Source organism: Pantherophis guttatus, chromosome 2 (assembly GCF_059756535.1).
Source record: "Pantherophis guttatus breed Tessera chromosome 2, ASM5975653v1, whole genome shotgun sequence".
NCBI lineage: Eukaryota > Metazoa > Chordata > Lepidosauria > Squamata > Colubridae > Pantherophis > Pantherophis guttatus.
Window position 1 is genome coordinate 59,790,856 of NC_142064.1, and position 22,878 is coordinate 59,813,733.

Below are 22,878 nucleotides of genomic sequence, written 5' to 3' on the forward strand. Positions count from 1 at the left end.
AAATATTTATGACTATGTGATGTTTAACTGTAAATAGAGCAGCTTTCCACAAAATAGATTTTGCTTGTTTATGTTACCCTTTAGCAATTAAATAATTATAACACAATTACAGATCTTCCCTTGAGAACTATTAAACAGCAAAAACATATATTTTACTTGACTATTTGATGAAAAAGCTAATTTTAAAATACTACAGATGTTTAATAAAAGTCATTTTCTTGGAGGAGCAACTGGTAAATAATACATCATTTTGTATGTTTCTTAGACACCGACACCCATAATTCCCAGCTCACATGGCTGGGAAACATTATAATGCAACAAATTAATAAAATGTTTTTTTGTTTGAAAAGAAGGATTCAATTATTTATGCCCAAGCTTTGGACATGTATATTCCAATGACATATAGAGTTATTGTAAATTAAATGCTGTTTTATGTATGGAGTCACAAACTGCAGTCTTCAACTACAAACTTCCAGTTTTCATTGGTTCAGGTCATAGGCCACTTCATGGCCAATTTGGGCTTGGCTTGCCAAAAAAGCAAATATAGGTAGTCCTTGATTTACTACCATAATTGAGCCTAAAAGTTATGTTGCTAAGTGGAACATTTGTTAAGTGAGCTTTGCACTATTTTACGACCTTTCTTGCCACAGTTATTAAGTGAATCACTGACGTTGTTAAGTTAGTATCACAGTTGTTAAGTGAATCTGGCTTCCCCATTGACTTTGCTTGTCAGAAGGTTGCAAAAGGGGATCACATGACCTTGAGACACTGCAACGATCATAAATATGAATCAGTTACAAAACATCCAAATTTTGATCACATGACCAAGGGGATGCTGCAACTGTTCTAAGTATGAAAAAACTGTCATATGTCCCCCTTTTCAGTGCTGTTATAACTTCAAACAGTCACTAAATGAACTGTTGTAAATCAAGGATTACCTGTAGCTGGTTTGTGAGGAGATAGCCTCATAGTATACCTCTGGTTGCTGTCAACAGCAAGCACTCACTCCCAACACTCACCTTCTCTTGTTGAATTTTGAGATATTTAGTATCTAAGGGAAAACTGAAGAGTTCTGCCCATTTCTCCTCTTAGCCCAAGTATCAGAAGAATAGTTAAAACTGTCAACAGGTTTTCTGGAAGACTGATAAATTTTCATCCAAAGCAGATATACAATGGGCTGGAGAAGCGCGGAAGGGTGGTGGCTTTACCTCAGAGCCCTTCTCTTTTCCACTGAACTGTCAGCTGTGGTTTTTTTTGAGCAGAGATTTACTAATCTTTAGGCTGGGAGAAATGTTTTCAATTCTTCTCATCATTTGGGCTTCCAGCAGAGGTGGGCTTCAGCAGGTTCTGACCAGTTCTGGAGAACCGGTAGCGGAAATTTTGAGTATTTCGGAGAACTGGTAGTAAAAATTCTGACTGGCCCCGCCCCCATCTATTCTCGCCTCCCGAGTCCCAGCTGATCAGGAAGAAATGGGGATTTTGCAGTAACCGTCCCCTGGAATGGGGTGGGAATGGAGATTTTACAGTATCATTCCCCTGCCACGTCCACCACACCACACCCACCACGCCATGCCCACCAAGCCACACCCACAGAACTGGTAATAAAAAAATTTGAAACCCACCACTGGTTTCCAGAAGCATGTTAGATCTGCCTTCAGAAATAGCCTGAGTAATAGGTTATCAGGGCACAACACATCCATACTCTTGAACTATTGCTCAAATAACTTGAAAAGTTGAGGTGAATGTTCGTTTCTCAAGCTTGTGGGTTGGTTTCCGAATGTATCATTACCAGACTAGGTAATATCTTCAGTGGAGTTTAGGAAATCCCCTAAACTTCTCTAAAAATGATTGCTGCAAAATTGTCTGTAGAAAACTGAACCAACAGAACTACCTACGACCTTATGACTGAGGCAAATAGGAACTTACCTCTCAGGGCTTCAAAGTTATCCTTGGCATACTTTTCTGCAGCTTCAAGAACTATGGGAATCTATGTTAAGGCAACTATGAGTTACCATATCTGAATTGCAAAACTTGAGAGAACCACAAGATTGCAGCAAAAATATGCTATATATGGGAGCCCTATTTAAGGGTTATAGGTCTTATGCCTGTGGATCATGTATGGCCCACCAGACATAGCAGCAGGCGATTTAACCATTTAATTGGGAAAGGAGTCCGGCAAGGCTGTATACTGTCGTTCTGCCTATTTAACTTATATGCAGAGCACATCATGAGAAAGGCGGGGCTAGATGAATCAAAAGTTGTAATTAAGATTGCTGGGAGAAATATCAACAACCTCAGATATGCAGATGATACCACTCTAATTGCAGAAAGCGAAGAGGAACTAAAGAGCCTCTTGATGTGGGTGAAGAAGGACAGTGCAAAAGTTGGCTTGAAACTCAACATTAAGAAAACTAAGATCATGGCATCTGGCCCTCTCAATTCCTGGCAAATAGATGGGGAAGAAATGGAGGTAGTGACAGATTTTATTTTCCCGGGCTCCAAGATCACCGCAGATGGGGACTGCAGCAAGAATTAAGAGACGCTTGCTCCTGGGGAGGAAAGCTATGGCAAATCTAGATAGCTTACTATAAAGCAGAGACATCACCCTGCCAACAAAAGTGTGTATAGTCAAAGCTATTATTTTCCCAGTTATAATGTATGGCTGTGAAAGTTGGACCATAAGAAAGGCTGAGTGCCAAAGAATTGAGGCCTTTGAACTATGGTGCTGGAGAAGACTCCTGCGAGTCCCTTGGACTGCAAGGCGACCAAACCGGTCAGTCCTAGAGGAGATCAACCCTGACTGCTCTTTAGAAGGCCAGATCCTGATGAAGATGAAACTCAAATACTTTGGCCACCTAATGAGAAGGAAGGACTCACCGGAGAACAGCTTAATGCTGGGAAAGATTGAGGGCAAAAGAAAAAGGGACGACAGAGAACGAGGTGGCTGAATGGAGTCACTGAAGAAGTAGGCGTGAGCTTACTGTAAATGGACCCCAGAAAATGGTAGAGGGCAGGGAGGCCTGGAGGAACATTGTCCATGGGGTCGCAATGGATGGACATGACTTTGGAACTAACAACAAGATTTAACCATAAAAGTTTAGGATGAGGCTAAACAATATTTTTATTCCTAAAATATTTTTTTAGAATTTTGAGCACATGCAATAGATGTACTTGATCTGTCCAGCACAAAATGGCTCCTATAGTAAAACATGACTAGTCACAAAACAGCCATTCACCAGAAAATGAGCTAGAATGCTCTCTACCAACTAGGACTTCTGTAGGTTTAAAGAAATTCCTTAAAAGAAATATGATTCTAGAGGTGGTGCTTTGCACCAATCATTTTCCTATGTAATTTTTTATTAAAGTCGGAAGAGGTAATAATAATTTTTAATAATAATTTTATTTCTATACCGCCCTTCTCCCGAAGGACTCAGGGCGGAGTACAGCCAGTTTAAAAACACAAGACACAACAATAATTAAAAATTAAAATAATTAAATAAATTTGGCTGATTTAAAACTCTAAAAATTAAAATACCCCAATTTAAAATTATTATATTGACAGCCCTGCCTGGCGGAACAACAAGGTCTTCAATGCACAGCGGAACACCCAGAGGTCGGAGATCTTGCGTATTTCCAAGGGCAGTTCATTCCACAGGGCTGGGGCTCCCACAGAGAAGGCCCTCCCCCTGGGTGTCGCCAGCCGACATAACTTGGCTGATGGCACCCTGAGGAGACCCTCTCTGTGGGAACGGACTGGGCGGTGGGAGGCTATTGGTGGCAGAAGACGGTCTCGAAGGTACCCGGGTCCTATGCCATGGAGCGCTTTAAAGATGGTAACCAACACCTTGAATCGCACCCGGAAGACCACTGGGAGCCAGTGCAGCTCGCGCAGGAGGGGTGTCACGCAGGCCGCATTCTGGACCAGTTGGAGCCTCCGAGTGCTCTTCAAGGGGAGCCCCATGTAGAGAGCATTACAATAGTCCAGCTGGGAGGTGACAAGGGCATGAGTGACCGTGCGCAAGGCGTCCCGGTCCAGAAAGGGCTGCAACTGGCGGATCAGGCGAACCTGATAAAAGGCCCCCCTGGCCACGGCCGTCATGTGCTCTTCTAAAAACAGCCGTGCGTCCAGGAGGACACCCAGATTGCGAGCCCTCTCTGTGGGGGGGCAAGGATTCACCCCCAATAGTCAGCGATGGCACCTGCTGACTATATCGGGACGCCGGCAACCACAGCCACTCGGTCTTGGATGGGTTGAGTCTGAGCCTGTTCCTCCCCATCCAGGCCCGTATGGCCTCCAGGCAGTGAGACATCACATCAAGGGCATCGTTGGGGTGGTCTGGGGTGGAGATGTACAGCTGAGTATCATCAGCGTACAGGTGACACTTCACCCCAAAACCACGGATGATCTCACCCAGCGGCTTCACATAAATGTTGAACAGAAGAGGCGAGAGGACCGACCCTTGTGGCACTCCCCATGCGAGATGCCTCGAGGTCGACCTCTGCCCCCCTGCTAACACGAACTGCGAGCGGCCGGAGAGGAAGGAAGAGAACCACCGCAAAACGGTGCCCCCTACTCCTAACCCTCTCAACCGCTGCAGCATGATACCATGGTCGATGGTATCAAAAGCCGCTGAGAGATCTAATAGGACTAGGACAGAGGAGCAACCCCTGTCCTGGGCCCTCCAGAGATCATCCACCAACGCGACCAATGCCGTTTCTGTGCTGTGCCCCTGCCTGAAGCCCGACTGGTACGGGTCTAGATAGATAGCTTCATCCAGGTGCCTGGGCAGTTGTCGTGCCACCACACTCTCAACAACCTTCGCCACAAAACGAAGGTTGGAGACCGGACGGTAGTTAACTAATTCAGCCGGGTCCAGGGAAGGCTTCTTGAGGAGGGGCCTCACCACCACCTCTTTCAAGGCAGCGGGAAAGGCACCCTCACTCAGAGAAGCAGTTATAATCCCCTGGAGCCAGCCTCGTGTAACCTCCCGGGAGGCCAGTACCAACCAGGAGGGACACGGGTCCAATAAACATGTGGTGGCACTAATCCTACCCAGAACCCTGTCCACATCCTCGGGAGCCACAGGATCAAACTCCTCCCAGATAATATTCTCAAGACCTACCCTCGTCTCCTCCCCCGGACTCACCCAGTCGGAGTCCAAGCCTTCCCGAATCCGAGCGACTTTATCATGCAGGAATTGCACAAAATCCTCAGCTCGACCCTGCAAGGGATCCTCCCGCACTCCCCCCCGAAGAAGGGAGTGGGTCACCCTAAACAGGGCGGCTGGGCGGTTCTCTGCAGATGCGATAAGAGCGGAAAAATGGTTAGATTTCGCCGCTTTTATCGCCACTAGGTAGGTCTTGATATAAGACCTCACCTGTGTCCAGTCGGAATCAGAATGACTAGTCCTCCAAATGCTCTCTAGGCGTCTTTTCCGACGCTTCATCTCTCTCAGCTCCTCAGAGAACCAAGGAGCCAATTGAGATCGGCATCGGGTCAGAGGCCGCAAGGGTAGGAAGTCTGATGGTCACCAAGGTATGTGTTTGGGGGTTGCTCACACTTGGTGTAAAGCTGTAGCAGAAATACACCAACATCTTATTCTCGCTTAATATTTTAGACATTGTCTTTGATTACGTGCTATCAAGTCAGTGTTGACTCTTAGTGATCATATATTCTCCATGAAATTGTCTTTAGCACACAGAAATTATTGGATCAGTATTTCAATTGTAATGCATATTTGCTCGTTTGCCCCCAAATGGATAATTTATAAAGATTGAGAGTCACTTTAATTAGATGCTGATGAAAACTATGAAGCAGTTGCCATGAATCAGGTATAGAGCTCTGTCTTTTAAGAATCTGTTTGGAACTTGATAATAACAAACCGGATATTGTCATTTGGATAGTTTATGTCACGGTGATGCTATGTTTAATTCATTTCATTCTAAAATAATTGCATATTTCAGGAGCTTCTCATATAAAGATCTTGAGCCAATATTGCATTGTATTTTTACATTTATCATCTCTGGAAGTATATATTCCATAGGGTCTGCACAAACATGCATAACTGGCAGGAAGAATTCAAAGGCAAAGAGAATCTCAAATAATATGGTTTTGAAAGTATTACTGTGCAAATTTCCCAGCAATTCTTTAGCTGCCTTGAAAACTTATTATCCATACAGGTTCAGTGGTGGGTTGCTCCCGGTTCTGTCTGGTTCTTGTGAACCGGTAGTAAAAGTGGCGGGAGGCTCCGCTCACCCGCCTGGACATCATAATGGTTGATCTGTGCATGCGCAGAAGCACGTATGCAAGCAAAGCGAGCATGCGTGTGTGCTCCCGTTGCGAACTGGTAGTAAAGATAAGTGGAACCCACCTCTGTACAGATTGCTTTCAGTTAACAACTAACTATTTCAGCAACTTTTCAAAGTTACAGTGGTGCGCTGAGTGAGTGGTACTTATGATCAGTCCTCGACATTCCAGCCTTCCTAGCATCCCCACAATCACATGATCACAATCTTCCAAAGTTTGCAGTGTCCCATAGTCATGTGATCACATTTGTGACCTTCCCTGCTGGCTTCCCACAAACAAAGTCAATGGGGAAGCCAGCAGGGAAGATTGCAAGTTGCTCCTGTAAGTCACTCCCACTCTCACCATTTTCCTGTATACCTTTCTTGAATACCTTTGGAGCACATACCCCATACTTAGCTGCACTTGCACTAGGCTACAACAGCCACCTACAAGCCTTCCTACCCTCTGGGGCACCTACCCTCCACCCATGCACATTTGTGAGACACTGACTGCAGCATTTCCCAGCCATACTCCACAATATTCACATTCCCGCCAGCTTGCTTGCGAGCCTCCTAGCTTCCTTGTTGCTTCCCCATTGACTTTGAATTGACCCCATTGAACTAGCAGGAAGTTTTATGTTGCAATCACACATGGTTCTTGTTTAATAACTCATGATCCTCACATAACAATGGTGAGTGCTATGTAGTCGTGTGATATTGCATTTTATGGCTGCATTGTTTAGCAACACAAATTCCTATTCCAATTACCATCATTAAGCAAGGATCATCTATAATGCTTTTTTTTTTAACTTAAGGAAAGCAGATGCATCTGATGTATCAATATGAATCTCTTTGAATGTTAAGATCTGAAAAAAGTGTGTGTCTTGGAGATGCCCATTTTCCAAAGTATATTTATCGATTCCATGGGAGAGGATCTTCTTTTGTGTTGTTTGCAGGTACAGAATATGTTTACTAGTCATGTGTTTTATTAGTAGTCACTTTGAGTATTCTCTAAGCAGATAAGTGAGATACACACTGAAACAACAATAGTTTGAGATATCGGTAAGCTCTTGTTGGAGATGCTATTTATTTGGATCTATTAAGGCATTTTTAATATTTATTTTATATGGTGCTGGTTTAGTGAACCTCTACAAGTTTTATCATCAGACCCAGAGTTCCTAATAGTTTCTCAAGGGAACAAATTAACTTTAGCATGAGACTGACTGAGATAATATTTTCTGTTTCTTAGTGTAAAACTGGTAAACATAACTTTGACTCCTACAAAACAGAGGTTTTAGAAATTAAGACCCTGTATTCTCACTGTAATGAATCATTGGTTTTGTCAAAATGAGGATAATTTACATCAAACCCAAAGGATTGCTGGAAACATGGTTAACAGTTTATTACATTTCCAAAATTCTGCTCTTTTTATGTAGTTTGGTGAACAGGTTTTGCAGTATAATGAACCAATATAACACTGAAGTCTTTCCAAATATTCACATTTGAAAATTGCTAGTAGAATGATTAACAACGTGTTATTTCTGTGCTGTATTTTAAATGTATTTTGACATATATTTCTAAATACTTGAGTGGGCAGAGGATAAAATTGAATGGCATCTTCCGAGGACATACACTCCACATTTCTTTGGTAATAAGATCCTGTTAGAAAGTTGAAAATATTCCAACATTCCCTTTAAAAAATCTCAACCACTTTCCATGTTCATAGAGTTTTGCAATTTCCCTTGATTAAATAATGTTTTTTTAAAAAAATACAATACTATTATATTATTATTGGCTAAGAACAAATAGGAATAGGAACTTAATAGGAACAACTATAAAGAATCAGGTCCACTGAACTATTAACATGTTTTTACTTAAAATTCTCACTTGAATTCAAAAAAAACTTATGAGATAAATCTATAGCCTCAATCTAGATTTAACTGTTGTTAAGCAACCACTGGATTGTCATCAAAGGTATGTTTTCCCAAACCGAGAATTCTTTATTTTCTTTTTTCTTTTGCTTTAAAAATTCCCCGTCTGCAAAAATTAACTTGCTGGAAGAAATTCCAACTGTAATATTTTGCCATTTATAATTGTTTCCTTAAGAAATTTTGAATCTTACTGTCTGTAACATTTAGGAAAGTTTTGCAGAAGAAAACTGGGAATATTGTCAAAGCTTTGTGGCATTTTTGCTAATAGAAACTGGTTTTAGTCTAGACTTCTAAGCAAGTCCCAGACGAGTTTGGGCGTTTTGCCTGTGCAAGCTTTACCCTTGGCACATGAAACACTTTTATGATACTAGTTTAAACTATTGAAATATTGATTAAAAATTGTGTTTCTTGCCCAACCTAATGACAATATAATTATTCGTAACTCCAGATTCATACAATTTTTTTTCATTTTAGGAAGTTTGGTTCCAGCAAAATTTGAAATCTAGAGTGTAACTCAGCTTCCCACACAGGAAATGAAATTTGTGAATTTGTCTCTTATTTCAGTCCAAAGTAATCCACATTTCCCAGTCAGACAGCTTTTGATTTAAAGCCACCTCATAATCTTCCCCTCATCTGAACCCAATCAGTTCCACCACCTGCCATTTAGTGCAGTTCCAGAGAACTGTAATGTCCCTATTCTTCTCCCTTTCACTAAATATAACAATTGTTATTCATTTCAAACCTTTCAACGGTTTCTTTCTTCTTTAAAAGTCAAACTCTCTGAGAGGCAGTTTAGAACATTGTTTTTCAACCTTGGCAACTTTATCACGTGTGGACTTCAACTCCCAGAATTCCTCAGCCAACTGGAATATTTGGTTTAGAATATTGCTGGTCCAAGGTTTACACAGTGTTTCTCATTGTTAGTTTTAAAGGGAAATGGCTGATAAAGGGGTAATTTATTCATTGTAAATATGTATGGAGGGGTTTCTGTGCCATATGGAAATGTTGTTCCTCAAAACAACATTTAAAATTTAAAATCTTTAAAACCACACCAAATCTGTACAAAGCATAAATGTCTTTCCTCAGTTTTATGCCCATCAGATTTGGTTGGAGAAATTTGTTGATAATCATTTGTCTCTTTCCAAGGAGGCAAATCTTGGGGAAATATTGAGTGAGGGGGACTTAGTTACTTTGCAACAAGCCCATCTTTTCTGACTTTTTTCTTTTGGGTACATAGTGGGCAGACAAGGAATTGCCAAATATGGAAGCAAGCATATTGAATTAAGCTTGATTCCTGATAATAATAGACTTTATGTCTTATTCTTCTGCTGAAGTGGGATGACCTTTTTACCAAGCCTCTGATGAAGGCCTCTACTCAAACCCTACTTTACAATACAATCATAAATAGGGTACATCTTCAACCTAGAATAGGCTATCAGATTTTTTCATTCTTCAAAGCATGAGAGCCATTTATTATTGCCTTCTTGCAGTAAATATGTAACAGTCTGTTTAAAAAACCTGATAGTACTTTAGGTTTCCTTCCCACTGCTTGGAAAAGGGGATTTAATAATACTGCATACAGAAACATTGCGTAGCTCCATCAGAATCACATTTGATTTGGAAATAGTAAAAAAGCTTTAGGTTGCCATAATTATCCTTAGGACTCTTTCCTTAATTCCTCATTTTACTCCCTTTATTCTATATATAAGCCAAACATTTATTTAACAGACCTTTCTTACTCATGTGCTTAATCTGTTTTACTGACTGGCTACTATGTGTTGTTTTATGAAAAAATTTAACTTCATCATTTTACTGGTTCCTAAAGAGAGATTGCATTTTTGTTTCATAAGAAATTTTGAGTAGCGCTGATAGAAAAGCTAGATATTAGTATTTTGAGTAAAGTGGCAGGAAAATGTAATTACTGGAAAACAACCTATAGATATGATTAAATTTTGAATTCTCTGTAACACAAGTTAGCAGTGAAGCTCCAGTTTCAATGAAAATACATTCTATTTCAAAGAAAGAGAAGTTTTGGTCAGTGTCAAAAAGTTACATGAATGTGACCATTGTGGCCCTCAAAGCTCTTTTTGATGGCCTAACTTTGGCCACAGGCTAAATACCAATGACATTGTTCAATGCTATTTTGAAGTCAGTAATACTTGAAAAATATAGTCCCAAAGTAGGGTGAACATAGTTTAAGACCCCTCAAATCCTGGTTGAATCTACTTTGTATCATCAATGTGTCTTCTGCTCTCCTCTCCCAAGTTATATGTGCCTGCTGATCATTGAAATGTTTCATTTCCACTCTATCCAGTCAACTGAATTTTCAAGCATTCATTTCGTAACTGTTCTATTCTCCCTTTCAATGTGTACTATTAGCAATATAAGATATAGTATTAGCCAGTCTTAATACCTTTGAATATGTGATGGAACGTGCACCTGCAGCAGCAGATGGGTGAATAATGCCAACTCAAGAGTTTTTCCCAGAAAGAGATCTGGATCAAGACTGCAGTCTCGAAATGGAAGGTGAGAGGAAACAAATGGTTTGGGATAACTGCACCCTTGAATCTCCCAGGATATAGCTAGTAGCTTAAACAATTATAGCTTAAGTTTGGCAAGATTCTGGCCATTAGGTGTAAGCAAATAAAAGGGTTGGACTCAAATGGATTTCACTGACTTGTCTCTCGGCTTGGGCCTAAAAGAAAAGCCACTCTTAAAAATGCATTCAATTGTCATTCGTCCAGCAGTTCTCACATTTGCACTCTGATTATGGATTCAATATAGGCATAAATTTTAAAAAAATGCTTCCTAGATCATTATCAAATAGTTGTATGCAAAAATGTTGGCACTGATAAAATAGCATGTTTCAGTGAATCCTCACATAAAGAAAAAATGTATATGGTAAAAACTTTTATGTTCCAATTCACCTGGGAATATTTTTAAGATGCCCCCAATCTCACTAGATTCTGGCTGGTGAGTATATAACACAACAGATAATTTTTTTAAAGATAGCACAAAATAAATCAAAGCAGCAGTAGTGGATGCCTGCAATAAATTAGGTTTAAAGGCATGTATCGATTTTACTTGCTTAATTAATGCAAGATCGGTTGGAGCTGCATTACCTCCAGGAAAAATGTTCTATGAAATGGTGAGGACCGGCTGTGCATGCGTTTAAATAATTTCAGTAGAGGGCTTATTTTCGGGTAGATCATGCTGGACGTTAGTTTGAAGCCCAAGAAAAATGTCTGCAAACTGGCCATATATGCAAAACAGAATTCCAGGTCACTGCAAATGACCACTGGAAGGTTTAGATCAGTGGGTCTCAACCTTCCTAATGCTGTGACGCTTTAATACAGTTCCTCATGTTGTGGTGACCCCCAACCATAAAATTATTCCTAAAACCATTGAAAAGCTAATGTCTTTTATCAGTGAAGAATCTGAAGCTGAGAAGAGATTGAATGTTTCAACTAAACAATAATCTAGGAATATTTGTGATATTAATTTAAACCAGCATTTATTTGAAGCTTGTTTTAATTCTTGTTATTTCATATTGCATTTTTAGTCTATATGTTCTGTAAGCTGCCTGGAGTACAATGTTTTTAGCAATAGCTAAAAATAAATATCTCCAAATCAACCATGAAGTACTTACAGGTAAAAAGAGAAAGGGTTTGGAGTAGTCTTCACAGTCCCCAGGCTTGATTATTATTCATACATGTACATACAAGCGGTCCTGAGAATAATTTGATATTAGAAGAATTTCTGCAAAGAAAAGTGAGGGGAAAAATCCAAATAATAGCAAGATGGCCTCATTGCAGGAAATATTTGGGAGCCTTTATTTCTGCTAAAGATGTTACAAAGGAGTTGTGCTTCAAATAGTTTCCAACTGCCATGGTCACTTTTTTTTTTTTTTTGAATCTGCAAATTTGTGTTTAAACTTTGTACATTCAGATGTATCAACTTCTGTCCACTTGAGGATTCACTTGAACATACAATTTTACTAAGGATGCCTAAATGTTTGCATACAACTTTATATTGTTTAACTATAACGCAGGGACAAGGTAATGAAACATTTATCTTTTCAGCTGTTTGGTTTCAACAATTTAAATGATTCAGTTCAACTGCTGACGTATTGCATTTAACTGTTTGGTGTTTTGTATGATTTTTTTTAAAAAAAGTATTGCCTAATATTTATCAGCATAATTTTTCATTGTTAAAATAGTTTAATTACAAAATGGAGTATTTTTTTAAAATTTCATTTTAATTATAAAATGGAAGAAATTTCTCTTCAATTTGAACACATCACATTTGTCTTATGAGAACAAGATTTACAGTCGTAAGTTGCACATAAAGGGTTTATTTTAAATGTTTTAAGGATAGAGTTACATCATAATTATAAAAATTACTTACAGAATTAAGTAACAGATTTAAAGATTTAAAGTGTTTATACTTCTAAATGCAGAGAACAGGGAACTGTCTACATCATTAAAAAAAAAATGAAACCAAGCTCTAGAGATGAAGTCATTTACCTAATTTTAAAATGTGAACACGAAGACCTTTGAACTATACACATAGCAAGAACCATCCAAATTGCACTAATGATGAAAAATATAAAAAGCACAGCATTTCCAAGGAACCACACATTTTTATTTTTTATTTTTTGGTTCTTTGAAATGGTTGCAATTAATATATCCATGGAGAAGTCTTAATTTTTAAAATGCACCAATTTAAGGAAGTTAAAAATTATCCAGCAAAAATAGCTTTTTGCACTATTGCCTGGGTTTCTAATATGATTCTACTTCATCACAATTTAGGATTTGGCACAAAAAAAGCCTAGTACTAATTTGAACTAATTTTTATTTCTTTTTGAACAAAGTACATGGTCCCTTCAAACGCTGCATGACACATACAACTGGAAAGTTACCTCCTGTTGGCACTATGTTTGCCTCACCAGTGCATTTAATCCTACTACCACCATTAAAACAGCACAATAAGCAAATTCACCAAAAAAAAAAAAAAACCCAAAAAAACAAAACAAAATAAAAAAATCTAAAAACCTAAACATTTTTTAAACATGCAACTTTAACTTTCTTACATTGAACATTCTACCTTCTAAGCATGCAAAAAAGGGATGGTCTGCATTTAAGTTTTGTCTTAAAATTTTACAGGGCAGCCTGACATCACATAAAACACACAATATACAATACTACAGCAGGTAAATGGAGAAAGGCCAGTAACTTTTATACACAGATCCATAGCTTGTGCCACCACAAGCTTGTAATAACTTGGAAACCAATGCTGAATCCCTGGAGCAAGGGACCAACATTAGTTACCAGGGTGACAAGCACTGCATGCAGATCTGAAATATGAGCCTAAAATGAAGCCCAAAACAGATGGGCAGGGTATAAAATTAAGTCTCTAGCTCAAAAACAGAAAAAAGGTGGTCTAAGCTATCAAAAAAGCAGACAATGTGGACACTTAAAAACCCATAAAATTTATACAGAATATAGATTACTCTAAACTGGCAGAATGTGGTGTATTATTAAGAGACTTGCAGAAATCACCTCATCACAAGCTCTTTGAACATGATCTTTTCGTTCTACTTAATCCTTAGCAAGTATCTTGAGATATACTCTGGATTTTTAGTTTATGTAGCCCACAATTCAAAGTACTACATTTATGTGTTTCTCTTGTGTATGTTTAATACACACTCATTCTTGTGCCACAAATATCAACTTGGGCTCATGGAGCCAGGCTCAGCTTTGAGATTTACATGCAGGACTCTAAAGAGTCAATAGAAAACATACAGATCTGCTGGATGAAAAACACTGGGTCGCAAATCTGCTCACTTTGTTCAAGAACACAGGAACATCATGACTCAGGTACTCAGGGCTTAAAAACTGCGTTGGAAAAGCTCTTCATGGAAAAGACAACAGCTTGCCTTTGGTTGCCTGTGATGAAATACTGGACATAATGCAATAGTAGCAATGGTCAAGAAATTTTAAGATACTGTTTATATACGGTGAGTATTACCATTAAAGAGCATAATGAGGCACAAGCCTTAAGGCTACAATATGAATTCAGGCAAAACTAAAAAAAAAAAAGTTTAAATTGCATGGACTTTAATATGCATACTCACACCAGAGGTAAACTTAACCTCAAAAAGCTGATCAGCAACACTTTCTAAAACTCCTCAGCCTTGTAGTTAAGCAGAGGTTTGGTTCTCATTTACTTGTGCAAAGCAGTCCTTCAGTCACTGCAATGCTCCACCTCAAATTGGTTGCTGTTATGATTTTTCCATTGATTGGTTTAAAAAGCTGCCACGCCAATCTATCACTTTACAAAAAGAAAAAAAGAAAAGAAAAAATGACCCAAGAATGAATTCTGAAGCTGCGGACGGCTTATTTACATCCATCTTCGGCTGCAGATGGCTGAACCATGGAGACTGCCTAGCTTCCGTTAGATAGTGCACCATTAGCATGCAGAGCCCTAGTGTTCTTTTAATGTCGTTCACATTAAACAGCATACCTCAAGCAAATACAATGTACAGCACAAAAGGCGACAATAGGTTGGAATTGCACGTCTTGTCTGGACTCACCCAAAGAAGAAAGGCCAGGAGAAAAAAAGGTAGAAGCCTTCTTTAGCAGAAGATACGGAAACAAGAAGGAATGCAGTATATCAAAATAGAAGGCAACAGATGACTTTCTCTTCTCGGTAAGACAAGCCTTTAATGTATGAGGACTCTTGTGAGGTTTGTCATTACATGTAACAGATTTTAGTCCACATACAAGAATCTAAGTTGCTAGATTTGATAGACACCCAATAGTTGCTGTGTAGTATTCTTTAATGTTAACATGAATGACTAAGCTGCTACGGCACCAAGCACCTGGGTTCTGCTAAAAGTTAACAAAAAATCCTACAACAACAATATTGAGAACTGAAGGCATCCTTGCTTTAATTTTATCCAGGTCCTACATCTGATAAACACTTGCTCTGCATTTTTCTTATCAATTGCATCATATGTATACCATATTCTATTATCCTGTAATTAAAATGAACAGAGGCGTAATAGTATCTGGAACATAGGACACTGGTATTAATTGGTTTAGGCACTCCTTAACACTGCTTAAAATAGTTTTAATATCTCTGCCCAAACCCCCAAAACAAGGACGTAATATGTTTAATACAAGAAAACTTAATATTACATACAGGAAAGCAATTTAATATCAAGCTACACTTGCATTGGCAGTTGAAAAGTTAAGTGAAAAGCCAAGGGAAAGTTATAATTGGGGGAGGGGGAGAAATCAGATTAATGATTACATTGCTAGATTTTTACACAGCTTGAATTTGCAGCTGCTGGTTTTTTTGTCCTAACTTTATCCAGATACCCACCCCCCCAACACGACTTCCTCTAAGAAAAGGAATTCCCCTACATAAAATGTGTCATGTTCACATCAAAGTCTGTACAGTTCACAATGGAATAATTTTCCTGGCAGAGATTGTGGGCTCGCAGGGACATCTAAGCTTTCAAATAAACTGGAAAGCAGTTAAGTCTTCTGTGTCTACAAATTTTACACTCAAAAGTTCCACAAGTTTGGCAAAAGTTTGCATGGTGGTGTCTAGGATGTCTTCACCAAATCATAGACATAAATATGGAAATCATCATCAAACTTGATGAAATAGACAGAGGGTTTGGCTTCAACTTGATGAATGACCATGCCAGTCCTTTTTGAGCCATCTTCTTTGGCATATTCCACTTGTTTTCCAACTAGGCTGTCCACAACTTCTCCAGGTTCCCGCTCTGCTGGAGGTGAATCGTCTGAAAAGACAAAGTTTATATTAAGATACAACATAACTTTTAACATAATGTATCCTTCTTAAGTCCATTTCTTCATGACAATTATCTGTTACCACTGTCAATTTATTCATTTCTAATGATTAGCAGAAGGCAAATTTTTTTTTTCTTCAAAAGAGAAGTTGCTTCTTTACAAATGAAAATAAAACACCAGGAATATATTGTTGCAAGAAATACTCCTTTTACCAGGTTTATCCTAGTGATCCATTTCAAGCACCTTAAAACAAAAGCTATATTAATGGCATACATAGACAAAATGGATGTTCTCAAAATTTTATCAAAGACAAATTGGATTGATTGAATGGGTAATGTCTTACTCAAATGAATAACTATGTATAACCTGGGTATAAAGTAGAATAAATATATTCTACTTTATGCAGCATAGCATAGCCAAAATTTCAAATGTCAAAATTATTTCTCCTTAAACTCAGGATGAACAGTCTAACAAATTCTTATTTAATATAGGTTAAATATTGTCTAGGATAGAAAATAAATAGAAAGTGATACTTGTTAATTTTTCTTGTTAGTTGTTCATTTAAAAAAACAACAATTTCACATTCAAAGTTTGTTCTTAATAATATCACATTAAAATGTTGTAAACTATATGAGTATTTTACAGAAAGATATCAATTATCAATACTTCATATACATTTAATAGTCCAAAGAATCTTCTTGTGGTCTAACCATTAGCGATCCCTCTACCAAACCACCTGGTTTTGACCTGCCTCACTTTGTCTGGTTGAAATTGAACCTAATTAGGTGTGATACTGGAAGAAGTGCCTCTGCCCTGTATCAGTGGGAATGGAAAGATTCCCCTTGTTGAGATTGTGGTGCTAATATGCAAACTATTAGGCATATTGTGCAAGATAGTCCACGCTGCACATTTCTCTGGTTCCCTAGAAAATCTGCATGAAGTAATGCCAGATGCAATCATCTGGATAGCTGAATTAGAAATCCAATTATGAGGCCATGCCATATCCCCATAGAGGTTTTACTTATAATTAGATAGACTGTGTATATTGTTTACTTCTCTTCTGTTATGTTCTCATCATATGTTAAATAATAAATAATAACACATTTAGCCTATGGCTTAGCTAAGTCTAAAATGCTAATAAAAATGGAGGATTAATGAATAAAGCATCTATTAAGACTGGGATAATATTACAATATATTAGAAACATGCATGACATATAATAGAATACATAGGAAGTTACTATTTTTAAATCATAATTCTTAAAATAAAATAACATTATGTTTTTGGAGTAATAATCTTATTTAGTAAAAAAGAAAACCAAAACAAATTAAACTACCAGTTCAAGATTATGTATATACTAAGTATGTGACAAAATATCCATTAAAAATTAACTGTAGGTGTACCTCTTAATGCTTTAAGTATAGACTGTGCTTTAAAAAAACTTGTTTCATTGTGCCAATAATCATTTGACCTTTGCAGATGCTTCTGCTTAAAAACAATAAATACATGATCCCGCAATATCCCAAGCAAGGATAGTGAGGAAATCTCTGCATATAGGTGAACATTCTCTCTCCCTTACAGACACATACATTCATGCATACTTTCACTGGATTCTCAATTTTTATTTTGCAATTCAATTCATAAATAAAAGCACAAAATGCACATGTATGTTTCCAGAAAAGATTGAAAACTGGTATAAAAATGGGATGCTGGGAAAAAGAAGAAATTGAGCTAAACTGAACTGGAAAGATTCACCAACTCCCAAACAGTATTTTCTTAACCTAACAAATACTTTAATCAAACTTAATAGGCCTAATAGTTATGGCAGTATGTCGAATATTTCCATAACACTCTCTATAAGCTTCAAACTGACACAACAAACAATGAAGTCTTTGAATATTAGTCTTTTTTTAGCCATAGGAAACTTTGCAATAAAAGAAGGCAATTTGTATGCAGTTGCAAGAGAAGGCAATAATAGGAGGTCTTCCCACCATGCTCTTCAAACTGAAATATCTCACTGGAAATTAAACCACAGAAGCGGATGGCAGACATAGAATGTTAAATGCTAGTGACTTATCTTTGAAAGTACACTGGGAGTCAAGCCCAGCTCATGGAAAAATCCAAAAACATAACAAACATCGTTTTAAGAAATCACAAAAGGTGAAGTCACTGACTAAAGAAAACCATTCATTTTGCAATTATTATGCATATACTATAAAAACATCAAATTTGCTATAAACAATCTACAACAAAAACATGGCTAATTTTTTGAGAACTGTGGTAATTTGAGAAACTGTTCCTGGCACTGTTACAAACAACTGCATTATAAAATGTCATGAATACCTGCAGGCAAACTGGCGATACTTCAGGGGCTTGTTCCAGAACACAATGTAAAAGTGACTCCTGGTCCCCATTTCTTTTCAAGCCTATAGTCTTTCTCTTTCAGGAGTGCCCCTCTCACACGCTCCCATTACACAAAGCACAGTCAGTTTTGCAAAGAAAGCTTGTATCTTTCCTGCTTTTTCTCTCCCATCCTGGGTAAGGTCACACCGTGTTATTCTCTGAACAAAATCTCTTATGAATTAAGCTTGACACTTGGTGACTTAATGGGCACATCTGTATTATTTCTTGGCAGTGATGTAGGAATGGTTTTGTCATTACCTTCTAGGAGTATTTTTCATCTTCCCAATCTTGTTCATAGGCCTAGAATTTCTGTTGGTCTTCCAGCAAAGTACTATGTCCAACTGCTTTGCTTTTTGAAGATCAGCCAAGGTTACATCGATGGGGCTAACTGCAGTAACAGTGCTGCCATACCTTCTCATTTTCAACAGTCTCCCTTTAAGCCCTGCCCCCTTTAGGATATCCATAGCCTCACTAATATTCTTGTTTTTTGTCAGTCCTTTAAGGTAGGGCAGGTCACAAAGCAAATATTACAAGGATTTCCGAAAAAACTCTACTATACTAAGTTCAAATAACAGAATCTTCAAAGCCTGACCAAGTTTGTCAATTCTGGTACCAAATAAAATCAAGACAAGATTATACTGAATTTCTTTCTTACTCTTCTTTCTATCTTGGACTAGGCAAACTTTTCTGCAAGCCCCTATTAATGACCCCCCTCCTTTCTTTCCCCCTTAATGGCTCTCTCATACCTTCCCCAACATCAGCACTACATTCATTTACATTTTTTGGGTAAGCTTCATCTTCCCAAACAGTGGGATCTGAGTTTTCCTATAGGTGGATGTAAATACAGGACACAAGATAACATTATATTCCATAAAGGAAAAGGAAAATAGAAATTTAAGAACTTTAAACATAATCTAGGTAACTATTCAGATGGCTGTGAATACTACCAATTGCAGCTGTCAATTCTCTCTTGCCTTCCCTTCCAATTAAGTATTTGTCATGGAAACCTAAAGTTTCATTTTGACTGAACATTCAAAATGTGCAACAACTGTATTGAAGAACCTTTCTGTTCTTCACTTTGTATAGTTCTCAGGTCAGTTCGCAAGAATTATTCTTTATATTGGTGATAAAATTTATTCTCAAAAGTCCTGTATTCTAGCACACTCTGAGAATTTTAAATTGATTTTTATATATGGATCAACTTACTAGAATCAGGCATAATACGGAGATCGCCTTCTTTATAGTCATCTAAGAGCTGGTACATGTACAAGACAGGATCCTTTTCATAGGTGATATAAAACCATGTCTTCATTATAGGTGCTTGAGCCAAGACCATTCCCCTCCATTCATCTTTTGAGCCGTCTTCTGTCTCAAACATATGCTCTACTGCTTTGCCAATCATTATATCTGCCAGGTGGGCATCACTGATCCGAGACGAAGCTGAAAGACACAGTTCAATGCTTGGTTAACATTATAAGCTATACCCGTTCTACTTTAAGATGCCAGAAAAACAGTATAAATGCAGCAATTGAGCATTGCCTGACCTCAAAACTAGATAAATACTTGATTTTACTCAAGATTTTATTCAAGATTAACATAATTAAAAAATCTCTTTATGGGATTTAGGCAAGAAAGATATTTAGCAATCACACTTAAAAGCTGAAGAAAACACTTCTAATTAGATTAAAGTAAGATTTTGCATTGAGCACTGAATAAGATTCAATTTTAAAGTTACTTCAATAACAACAAAAAAAGAGATATTGAATTTTAGTGTTAGGAAATATTCACAGTGGGGGGAAATTAGGAACTGGGGATGTTTTCGGTTGATTTCCTTTGCTCTTAGGGATGGGAGGTCAACCTGTTTGTGAAATAGTTTTCATGGAGGGCCTTCTCTGAACATTTATCAAGGCAATATACACTTTCAAAGAATTGCATGACTGTAATGAAAAGTAGTTTTTTTTCCAATACCATAACAATAACAACATCCTGCCTTTATATATTTTACTCAAGGTGGTAAACATACCTAATACTCTTGTCTCCTACTTTCCCCACAACAACAGCCCTGTGAGATAGTTTGGGCTGAAAAAGAGTGATTTTAAAACCGAAAAGTTACCCAGCCAATTTTCATGCATAAGGGATGGCTAGAATCCATAATCTCCTGGTTTTAGGCCAGTATCTTCACCACTATACAAAATTGGCTCTTTTTAAAATATTGCTTCCTGATTAAATTTCTGTACTTCTTCATTCTTAAGTTTTATTGATACATAGTACTTGCTTTTCTAATGCAGATAAAGGCAGGCAGGCCTTTTAACAGCAAGAATAGAAGTATTAATAGGTCTCTTAAAGTTTCTAGGATAAAAACATGTATGGATTCTATATATTATCTACTTTCAAAGAACATAACTTGAAAATTAATTTAAAATGTAATAGTCTGCTTATTAATGTGAGAGTCTTGTTGACAGAATATTAAAGTGGTTCTAAGAAATATATATGTGCTCTCCACTTATACCTACATGTGAGTAAAGACTCGGAAGTGTGGCATGCTTAACTGATATATTACAAATATTTCTTGCTTTAATTTATGTATTTCCAGTCCCCTTGAACCAGGGGTGAAATGCTCCCAGTTCAGACCGAATCACCCAATCCGGTAGCGATGGAGACAGAGATTCGGAGAACCGGTAGCAAAAATCCCTGCCCCGCCCCATTGCCCAGTTGAGCCGTGCAATCATCAGAGGCTTTTTTTTTTAATTTTTAAAAGCATTTTTTCTACAACCTCTTCGGTGAAGAGGTTATAGAAAAAATGCTTTTAAAAGTAAAAACAAAGCCTCTGCCGATCAGGCAAGTCAGCTAGGATCGTCAGAGGCTTAAAAAAAAGGAAAAAGCCTCTGAGGATCAGGCAAGCCAGCTGGGATCGTCAAAGGCTTTAAAAGCATTTTTAAATTAACCTCTTCTTAAGACAAAGAGGTTGTAGAAAAATGGTTTTAAAAGTAAAAAAAAAAGTTGGCCATGCCCACTCACATTCCCCCTCCCCCCCCCAGAACCGGTAGTAACAAAATTTACATTTCACCACTGCCTTGAACACTGGATTAAGCAAGAACAGAGGCTATAAATTTAATAAATCAAACAAATGACTTATCTCAAGCTTGTTCAATTTTACCACAACCATTAACATTTATATCAATATTATTTGGAAGTGCTTTTCTTAGAAGCTAATTTATTGACAAAAAAGGATTCTTCTGTTGTACTGCTTTTACTATGTAAAGCTCATCCTTGAAAAGGTTAACTAAGAGAACTTGGTAAGAATTCAGCAGAAGGGATAGGCTATGATTCTTAGTAAACTGGACGCATTTGCAGGTTCACTATCATTTGCCAAACAATTTTTTATATTTTAATTTGCTGCTTTGTGGGATAGGAAAATGTTTATATTTGCACTTTAAACAGGTACTATGTTCAGTTGGCAGCTGTTTATAAAGATATGTGGGGATTATTTTTAAATCAGTAAATTTTCTATCTAACATTCCCTAGTGCAGAAAATTATTATCCATTCACTTCTATAGCCTGTGGTGCTATTTGACGATTAACACCCAATGCTTCTAGTCTCCATCAAAATACTTACCAACTCGGTCTGGAAGGACTTCAAGTGCTGAAACCCTCTCATCTTTGTGCAGTTCTAGTCCATAGACACAATCAAATCCATCGTATTTAATAAGGAAGAGAGAGGGGTTTACAGGAACCTGGTCTAGAACTGTGCCTTTCCACTGTGTCACAGGCCCACTCCCTTCTTTCCATCCATGTTGTATCCGGCAGCCTACAATATTTCTCCTGGGTTGAGAAATGGGTTTACTTGGTCCCACGTTGTTTCGATGCTTTCTGTATTTGTATATAAAGCCATTAAGATGTAAATACATTGAAAAATTCTATTATGTTGCAGAAGCTACTCAGTGTCATTTTGAACTGCAAGACTGGCAGCAAATCAATTTAATAAAAAATATGAAGCATCTCATACTTAACTACTCGTTCCTATTAGGAAATGTAGTTATTTAATATAACACATGGACACAATTTTCAGCAAGGAGCCAAGTCCACAGTATATTTGCAATACATTCAGTAAATGATACTATGGCTATATCTCCTTCCAAATATATCCTCATTTGAGAGATGAAGTCTTGGATCTTTCTAAAATTATTTCATGTGATTCTAGAATTATCTCAGGAGTGGACTCTGGCTAAACTCCAGAAAATTTCCATTTTAATATAGCGCTCTGATCTTGGCCAAGGAAACACTAGTCTTTTCCTAGAAATATGTTTTGTAACTAACATAAATTTATTTTACCTATCTGATTTCAAAAATATGGATTCTACTAGAATTTTTGGCTCCAAAGCATAACATTCTGTATTTATTAAAAACAATGTTTTTCCCCCTGTTCCCACCCT

General features: G+C 37.7%; 1 protein-coding gene across 18 annotated transcripts in view; it reads right to left on the reverse strand.

Annotated features, from left to right (window-relative positions):
- Nucleotides 1–12,554: 12,554 nt before the first annotated feature.
- The window catches only part of SPIN1 (spindlin 1), a 57,407-nt gene continuing 47,083 nt past the window's right edge, over nt 12,555–22,878 (reverse strand). For all 18 annotated transcript variants that reach the window (XM_087886046.1, XM_034410049.3, XM_087886047.1 and 15 more), the window contains 3 exons: nt 22,062–22,315; nt 19,652–19,885; nt 12,555–16,032 (listed from right to left, as the gene is read on the reverse strand). In XM_087886046.1, the coding sequence (XP_087742172.1) occupies nt 15,833–16,032; nt 19,652–19,885; nt 22,062–22,315 (688 nt within the window). In that variant the 3' untranslated portion in view covers nt 12,555–15,832. The remainder of the gene's footprint in view (nt 16,033–19,651; nt 19,886–22,061; nt 22,316–22,878) is intronic.